The sequence below is a fragment of the Podarcis bocagei genome, assembly GCF_964188305.1.
Source record: "Podarcis bocagei genome assembly, chromosome: 11".
NCBI lineage: Eukaryota > Metazoa > Chordata > Lepidosauria > Squamata > Lacertidae > Podarcis > Podarcis bocagei.
The window spans coordinates 1,609,232-1,618,646 of record NC_138136.1 but is presented as its reverse complement, the minus strand read 5'-3'; the positions used below and the strand labels follow the sequence as shown (position 1 = coordinate 1,618,646).

The 9,415-nt window shown below is 39.9% G+C and overlaps 1 protein-coding gene across 7 annotated transcripts in view; it reads right to left on the bottom strand.

Moving 5' to 3' along the window:
• Nucleotides 1–251: 251 nt before the first annotated feature.
• MAMDC2 (MAM domain containing 2) overlaps nt 252–9,415 on the bottom strand; it is a 68,537-nt gene continuing 59,373 nt past the window's right edge. For 4 of the 7 annotated variants that reach the window (XM_081213694.1, XM_081213692.1, XM_081213693.1 and 1 more), the window contains 5 exons: nt 6,774–6,867; nt 4,906–5,058; nt 2,945–3,204; nt 1,417–1,501; nt 252–886 (listed from right to left, as the gene is read on the bottom strand). In XM_081213694.1, coding sequence (XP_081069820.1) covers nt 822–886; nt 1,417–1,501; nt 2,945–3,204; nt 4,906–5,058; nt 6,774–6,867 — 657 coding nt within the window. In that variant the 3' untranslated portion in view covers nt 252–821. Of the gene's footprint in view, nt 887–1,416; nt 1,502–2,944; nt 3,205–3,240; nt 3,274–3,981; nt 4,568–4,905; nt 5,059–6,773; nt 6,868–9,415 lie in introns of those variants that run through there. The other 3 variants (XM_081213697.1, XM_081213698.1, XM_081213696.1) reach the window with 3 other exon arrangements.

Genomic DNA, 9,415 nt, shown 5'->3' with positions numbered 1-9,415 from the left:
ACCCATACATATCTATAAAATATAAAATATTCAGCAATCAAATATGCATCATCTATTTCTAACAGGAAGGCAGATTGTTTGTGGCTGAGTATGATAAAGACAATTCTGCACAAGTCTATAAAGCTATTTTTTTAAAAAAAAACAACCTGCATTCCAGTCTGCTGTAATGTATGCAGGTCACTGTTTATGTATTATAATCAACACTTTAACAGAACCTTTACAGCAGTTCATCTGTTAGCTGCTGGAATGACAAATGGATTCATTACAATAATTGTTTGGCAAGGAATAGCCAAAAACAAAAAAACCTACCCAGATCGTTTATATGTTATACTTAATATTTTTATAAATGGGTTCCCTGAAGTGTTTGGGTTTCCTGAACAACAATTGAAAACTATTTCATTTGATCTACAGAATATTACTAGCTTTTAAGAATATTTTCTCCATTCTTTCTAAATTCCAGAATTAAATCCATAATTTGCCAAAGACAAGACATTCACTGAATGCAGTTTTAGTTAACACAATGACAAATTATATATTTTGTCCATTTTGCTTTCTGTAAATATGTGCCCAAAAATGTTTACCAAAAACACATTTGTCTATTACTTCACACTGATGTCACATGCAAAATAAAATACAATAAAAAACAAAGTGAGGGAAACCCTGAGTCAGTAACTTCATTGGCAAGGCTGAATTCTTGCCATACCTTCACGCTGCTAACAAAATAGTTCAGTATTTATCACTCTACAACTGAGAGCAGGGAGGGAGCTGTGCAGTTCCTATTGTAGATAAGCAAGGTGATATTCCATCTGCTTCTGCGGAGCTCAGTATTCAATTTCATTAAAATCGGCAGAATAACCAGAAGATTGCAGTATGGTTTCTCCTGTTCCTAGAGGTGGAGGAAAAGAATATTTGAAGTAGCATACTATTCTATAGATAATTATTTTAACATGGGCTACTGTTGAAAAACAAACACAGTGCAAACTTATACCTGTCTATTTGGAAATAAGTCACATCAGCTTTAATGGAGCTTACTCCCAGGTAGGAGGGTATAGTATTCCAGCCATAATAATGAAATTCATTCAAATAATGGCCTAGTGGAGTTTCAAGCAGTTGGTATCATTTGACAAAAGAATCAGGCGGGATTTGACTTAAGAGGTTCACTCATGCAACAGGACTTTTCCTTTCTCTCCTCCGTGCCATGCACCCCCAAATCTGCTTGGAAGGGTTGGGGAAGCACCCCACCAACAAGTTGAGGGTATGTTTACATCTACATGGATTCAACACACAAGTGCCACTAGGAGCTGCCTCACTGTACTGCTTTATTTGTAGTTCATATAGTCATCTATCACCAGGAAATGTGGGGGGGGGGACGACTAGAAATGAAGTGAAGAAGAACTTAAAGTAAATATAATTTACCTTTACAAGGTCCTCTCTGAAATAAAATATCATCAATGGCAATGTCACTTCTTACTGATATTCCACGAACTGCTTCAAATATAATCTGTATTTTTTAAAAAATACAATTTTTAAAATATTTCTGAAGGTAAAGTTTCCAATAATTTGTAAAGTATATATAGAAGAAATTCTTCAGTCAACTGAAATATTTTTTAGCCATGGACCTAATTAATGCAAAGAAGTTCATGCAAATGGACTTCCCCATCCACTCCAACCTTCTGTACCCATTGAAAAGTCTCTCTGGAGGGTTTGTGATGTGGGAGGGGGAACTACCCTACTGAATTTTGGGAAACTTCCCACCCCACCCCCCTACTTCAGCATCCACCTCCCACTCCATGTTATTCAGGAGGGTTCTCTGACCCTCCAGTGACCATTGGATGTGCTAGAAGGAAGACAAAAAGTCCCCTTACACTGGTTTCCTTCTAGTCACATTAGCTAGGATCCAGGCCAATGTGTTTTAATGAAATCTTTATTTCTTTATTGCATCCAGAACATTAAACATATTCTCTTACGACTGCCTGGCAGATAGATACCTTAACTTAAAGATAAAATCCAATTATTATTACCAGTGTTGTAGCTTCTCAGGTACAGTTAAGGCTGCAATCCTATACCCACTTACCTGGGAGTAAGTCCCACTGAATTCAGTGGGACTTGCCTCGGAGCAGGTATGCCTAGGATTGCACCATTAGATCAACATACAGAGCATGTTTACAGAAGCAAGTTCCACTGTGCTTATTTGAACTTTCTCCAAGTTTGCATAGGATTGTATCCCTTCTGCTTCTTCAGCTTTCATATGTGGCTCCAGCCAGGTCTGTCTTATAGCAGTATCCCAGGTCTATGAGTAAGTACCATGGAACTCAATGAAGTTTACTTCTGAGCATACAGGTACAAGGATGGCATTGTTGCCAAGAAAGCCCACCTATATTATATGATCAGCTGGTTCAGAGTTATTCACTGTTAACTTGAGTCACCATGTTCCCTTGCTTGGGCCACTCAAAGGTTACTTGTACTTGCAGACAAGGCCAATCAGGAGAACTGAGCTGAAAAAAATATTTTTGTTCCACTGAGTTATTTTCACTGTGTTGGTTTAAATAGCTAGATGTGTACACGTTTTTTCCCACATTACTTTTAAAAGTGACTACATGGGAACACACCTGGGCCAGTTTGGGACTACAACCCAATGTTACTCAGGCTATTGCTACCTAAATCCATAAAGAAAAAACTGTTCCCTTGGCTATGGAACCAAAGCACATAATACTGTAGTGGATTTACCTGCATTGCAAAGAGGTAACAATCCTCCTTACCATGAACCCTAAGGTGAAAGTGAAGCGAGTTAGGGAACCCGAATTCTAACAGTGGTTCTTTTCCATTCATTTGAGTTGCTTCAGACTCTGTTGCAAGACTGCAGCGTGTGTGTTAGCAACTAAAAGTGAGTTATAACATGTCATAAACATCCCCAATGGGATCCATTGCTGCAATGTTAACTTACCTGATGAGATCTATCACATGTATATTCTATTTGGCCTCTCAACCATGTGATGCTTTGTTCACCATGCCTTCTCCAGAGGAGGATCTCGTCCTTATCACCATGCTTTTTCATATAAACATTTAATAGCCCTGTTCCAGAGCCGTACATGTGATAAAAAAATGTAAGACACTGATGTCCAACAGTCCGTCGTAATACCCTTGAAACAAGCTGTGTCTTCTGTCCATAGATCATGTTGGATGCCTCTATGTACATGTAATGTCCTTTTTTAAAAGAAAAAGATGCACACCTCCATAAATGCTGTAATGAGTACCCTACCCTTGGGGCATGTTCTGCATAAGGAATTAATTTGTCCACAGTTCAGTTAGACTTTCCTGGAGCTGCCTAGTGCACCAAGGCATTGCTTTCTCACAGTGTCGCCATTTCTCAATCATCAGTGGCAGCAGTTTTTTTATGTTCAAACTACAACTGCATCTAATAATCAACAAGTTCATATATTCCTGCCTCTATTGCTACAATTCCACTCTTCTTTGATACTCATTTTGTCAAGGGAAAAAATCCCCCCCCTCCTCTTGACCACCCCAGTCAATCCTGAAAGAAATAAGAATTGATAGCAATCTCAGCAGATGGAAAGAGACCAAGAATAGCAAGAACAGCTGTTGGGTGCTATGGATATCGCTGCACATAATTGCATTAGTTAACAATGTGCTTGAGGATTCTTTGAACTTGGAGAAATATTATTGGGAAGTGTTTTTTAAAGTACCGTATTTTTCGCTCTATAGGGCGCACCGGACCATAGGGCGCACCTAGAGTTTTTTTTGGGGGGGGGAATAAAGAAAAAAATTATTTCGGGCTGCAGGCTGCTATCCGCAAGCCTTCGGAGCCCGGCGGGAACTCCTACCGCGCTCCGAAGGCTTGTGGATAGCTGCCTGAAGCCTGGAGAGCGAGAGGGGTTGGTGTGCACCGACCCCTCTCGCTCTCCAGGCTTCAGCGAAAGCCTGCATTCGCTCCACAGAATCCATTGAAACACAGAATCCATTGAAGATGGTATAAACCCAACTGGGGTACACAGATTGTTAAACAACACATTATTTGGTTTCTAAGTTAGTCTTCTGTGACACAATGAAGCTGAGCAAATTGAAAATTTAGGAATCCAAGATCATCTAAATTAAAACACAAGTTTGTGCATCATTTTAAAAATCAGAACTATGAACTGTAGAAATAGCATCTGATGTTGCCTCAGTACTACTTATTACTAATTCTAGTTGTTTTTATACCCATGTTTTAAATATTTTTACTGAAGATACAGTGGAGGCAAAATTGTAGAATTCTATGAATTATTTCCCTTTGGCTCTCCTGAAGTTTTGATAGAATCTCAACTGGTGGTATGTTATGGGTGCACAAAAAATGGACATCCCAACAGGTTAAAATTGCACTTAAAGGGAAAATATTTCCACAGCTCTATTATCAACCTATTTCTTAGCTTTTCATAATTTGGCCACCTCAGAGCTCTCACCAGGCAGACTCTTTGCAAAATGTCAAGGTACTGGAATAAATAATCCAGATTTTATAATGGCTTGAGTGTTCAAGTGTTGTTCTTTTCCTGCCCAGGCTTATTGGAAGTGACTGAAAAAGAAATGAGACTGTCAATAATCTGTTACAGGTCTCTTTAATGCACAAAGCAACCTACATTGTAAGATCAGCTTTTTTGTTTGTTAATAGGAAAAGAGTAAACCTGTTTAAAGGGGTTTGTCTGGGTTCTTAACTGTGTAAGTCCTCTTTGCAGAATAAGCAACTATGGTTTATTGACCCGTGTACATTATAAAAGAAATTATCCCCTCTAAATACTTTGGAGAGTCCTGCCTTACCTAAAATGTATTGGATAAGAAAACTTTCTGTCTTATTCTCTGATCTTCCATATTTTAGTCAATGCCCTCTAGCTAAAAATTTACAGTTTAACTCACCTACCCCAGAAGTGTGGTCTCCTTTGGGTCCAGTGTAAGATGTTGGTGTCTGACCTCTTCTCTTATGCCAACCACTCCGGTTTCTACTTTGCTGAATGAACCCACATTCATTTCGCTCAAAAGTACATTCTCCAGGAAAAGCAGGCAATATATCTGTAACAAAGAATTTACAGAGTTACAGTTCAAAGTAGGTCCAACCCTGTCTGAAATACCACACATATATGGCATTGTGGTTGGAAGTCATCACCAACTTTACCTGTTACCTAAAATTTGCAGTATCCATTAATCTATTTGAATTTGTCAGTTTTAAAAAGCAACACTGATGACACATTCCAAGGTTTTCTACTTTCTGAAATTATGAAAGCAAAATGGCTTTGGATCCCTTTACATAAAACAGCATTAAACCATAAAACACACCTGCTTTTCACTCTAAAATAAACTTTATGGACAAATAATGTACTTGAGGAAAATGCAGGCCTGACTGAAAATCTAGTTTGCCTCAGTCCTGGAGACTTAAGAATATGACCTTAATTATATATTTGCATAGGATTTTTTCCCCTACTCACAGTTTGGATCTCTAATGCCAGTGTGGACATTTAGGAAGTGTTACCCCAGAAAGTAAGCATTACTGACATGGGAGAACTCAAATTGCATCTTGCACAATGCAGAAAGCACAGTTCATTCTGGCCTTCCATAAGTTCCTGCTTTCAGAGCAGACAGGGAGGAAACCCTGTAGGCTCATCTCATGACAAGTGTGATATAATGGGAATTTAATGTGCTAAAGGAAAGCATCCATATTCTTTGCCGCTTCCCTTTGAATACATTCTATTACTCATCAGCAACATCATCCCGCTCTATGGATGTGGCTATAAGGCAGTTATAAGGCAGGCTTGTGGGACAATGGAGGCAAGGGTGCAGAGGCCTGTTCCCAGTGTTCCCAGCAACCACTAACATCATTTTCCTGAATGAACTGCTAGCATTAGTGTGAGCTGGCTACTCTTTCTCCGGTGCCCTGGATTCTCCAGAAGATTGCAAGTATTTTGTATTCTGTATTTCAGAGCTGTGGAATCTCTGGCGCTCCAGATCTTGCTGGACTACAACACCCTGCATTGCGGAGCACTGGCCATGCTGGCTGGGGGCCGAGGGGGGCTCAGTCCAACAATGTCTTGGACAGCCACAGCTTATCTCTTCCCACACTACTTAATTTTAGGTCACTAATAGGAGAGCACCCAGGACAGAGCACGCCTGCATATTCAGGTGCGTTTGGGTGTCCGTGTGGGTTTAGGCTGGGAATGTGCTTGGTATGGTGAGATTTCCATGCATGTGCTGCTCATGGATTGAGACTGATGTAACCCATATGTCACAATACACATATGAGTAAAGCCCGTGAATCCATTTATCATTTCCATATTGCTGAGTAAAGGCATGCTCAGATGCGTAGTTATTTGACTTAATTTGTATCTTTACAACTAACTGAGCAATGATAATGTACTGTGGTGAGAAACAGAAATCGAGGATTAAAAAAAAACTATAAACTAAGCTAAAACGCAAGTAAGATCAGCAATAAAATATATATTTGAAAACACTAGAGAAGGCAAGGTATAGAATAACAACAACATGGAGCATATTTTGGAAAATGGGGAAAACCAGAGAGGGAGGGGTAGATGGGAGGTCAAGTTAAATGTAAATTGGAAAATAATGTACCGATAACAATTTGAAATATATAAATAAAATCTTTTTAAAAAATTGTGGTATGTTGTGAGATATTCTGAAAGAAAAATATGGAATTAATTAGGGAATTCTATAAGAGACATAGTAAGAGATAATTCTTAGAAACCATGTGGACACCATATGCATATTTAACTTACCAGCTGCTTGACAGCTTCCTAAACTCACTGACACATCATCTAGCGCCACTAGTCCACAATCCCAAAAGCTTCTACACCAGCTCACAAACACCACCTGAAATTTATAGAAAAGATGTTACTTTTTAAATGCTTTTGTTTTATCAGTCCATGTAGTCTCCTTTTTCTAGGAAGAGAGCTTTCCTGCATTTCTTTTTTAGTGTTCTCTGCTGAAGACATCTGAATAATTTTAGTCTGAAAAGAGAGGCGTTCCTATGTAGTCTCATCTCAGCACAAGCCTATGTTAAGTAACATTTATATTCTTCTGAATGTATGATAAATCCTGACTAGCTCTAGTACAAAATATTCTTTACTATTTACATTTTTAGGCAGTACTTCATCCCAAAGGATCAGACGGCAATAAAATATATTTCATCACAACTAGTGATGGGAGGTGCGAATATTCTCCACAAACTAAATTCTAATGTAAGAACCAGTTTTACAACCCACATTTAAAAAATCTAGTAAATAATAAGTCAAGCTGTAATATTGCTAGTGTAAGTAATTTCAACCATATGTAATAGCAGGGGTCGGCAAGGCTTACCTTGTCTGGGCCAGTTCACTCCAGTGGAGATCCCTCGCCTGAGCGCGTGCGATTTCTGGCATCTGTGCAGACTTGATTTCCGGTGCTGCAAAAGTGAGTCCCCACGCTGTGCTGTCGGTTTAGCGCAGCGTGCGGGGACTCACCAAGCAGGCGGCTCGGAGGCCGGTAAAACCACCCCCGTGGGCCGCTTGTGGTTGCCGACCCCTGTGTAACAGCTTTCTTTCTATTTTGGTGTGACCTTATTCTTAGCAATGCTATACCCTTGGCCATACAGTGATGTATACACAACATAATTAGAATTCAAAGTTGATGGAAAATATACGGTTAGTGGCAGGCTTAGTGATTAATGTGAGTCTTTCACGTTGAATTTTCAATTTCAAGTTTGGTGCAAAAAATCAAAGAACGTGAATTCACTGCATTGCCCCATTGAATAAAAGTATCTGTACAGATTTTGGTTGCCATCCTAACAAGTTTACCCATGAATAAACATGTTTTTGAATAAACACGGCCTAGGACCCTCGTACCTACGGGACCACCTCTCCCGGTATGCCCCACGGAGGACCTCAAGGTCCATAAACAGTAACACCCTAGTGGTCCAGGGCCCTAAGGAAGTCAGATTAGCCTCAACCAGAGCCAGGGCCTTTTCAACACTGGCTCCAGCCTGGTGGAACGCTCTGCCTTATGAGACCAGGGCCCTGCAGGATCTGATTTCTTTCTGCAGGGCCTGTAAGACAGAGTTGTTCCACCTGGCCTTTGGCTTGGAGTCAATTTGATTCCCTCCCCCTCTTTCTTTTTTCCTTTCTCCTCCTGTGATGAGGCTGTATTTTAATGTTTTAATGTTGTATTTTAATCTTGTTTTTCGAGTTGTATTCATTCAACTTGTTTTTATTATTGGTTGTTAGCCGCCCAGCCTTGGCTGGGGAGGGCGGGGTATAAATAAAATTTATTATTATTATATAATTTTCAATGCATTAAAATGAAGATTCTATTTTAAATGAAAATTCTCTAATATTCTCATTAATCGAGAATATTCTCCAAAATATTACCATATTTTTCAGTGTAGATATTTTTTCCTTAGCAATAATAGGCAAAAATAGCGGGTCCTCTTATACACAGATAGCATAGGGGGCGTTGGGCGATTGGTGTCAGCAGCCAGGAGATTGGCAGCTGCGATTCGGCTTGTGATTGGTTGCTGCAGCAAGGTCTGCTGACAATTGGCTGCAACTATGGCAATTGGATATTGAGGCGTGTGTGGTTGCGTCTAGTGGGCAGGTGGGCTTTGAGTGGCGACCATGCATATGATTGGTGGCCATGGCAATGTGTGCAATTTGCAGTGGTGTGCAGGCTGCAGAGCGACTGGCGGTGGTGACCCCCCGGTCACAAAATACAGGGGTCGTCTTATACATGGGGGCATGTATTCTCATAACATCACTAATCACAACATATAAATATTAAAGCCAATAGTATAAGATTGCAAAGCTTATGGGCAGACAGAATGGGTCTCCGGAATGGAAATACAGTAAGATGGACAATATACAATTTAACTAGATTAATACATTGGTGTGAGGGGAGCTACCTGATCAATTTTACCCTATACTTAAAAGATGAAACAACTGAAGGAGAAAGGGGGAGTTTCTCCACTCCTATAAATAAAAAATCTTCCATCCATGGTAAGCCTCTGAACACAAATGGCATGTTATGGGAACACAGCCTTCACGGGGAATGATCTAAAGTAGCCTTTACAAGCAGAATAAACATTGCTTCCAGGGCTGGGTTAATGTATTTGGAAACAAAAAATTCTTTTCCATGTACTATCTGAAAGGCAGTAGGCAAGTGAATAATGCAAATTGCATGCCAGACCTTAACAAAAGACCATTTGTTATTTTACAAACCAGAAAGCTAATTCTTTTTAGGATAATTAGTAGCAGAATTGGCAAATACATTCATACCTTGGGTTACAGACGCTTCAGGTTGCGTTTTCTCGGGTTACAGACCGCCGAAACCCGGAAGTACCGGAACAGATTACGCCTGGGTTTCGGTGGTTGCGCATGCGCAAAAGCGC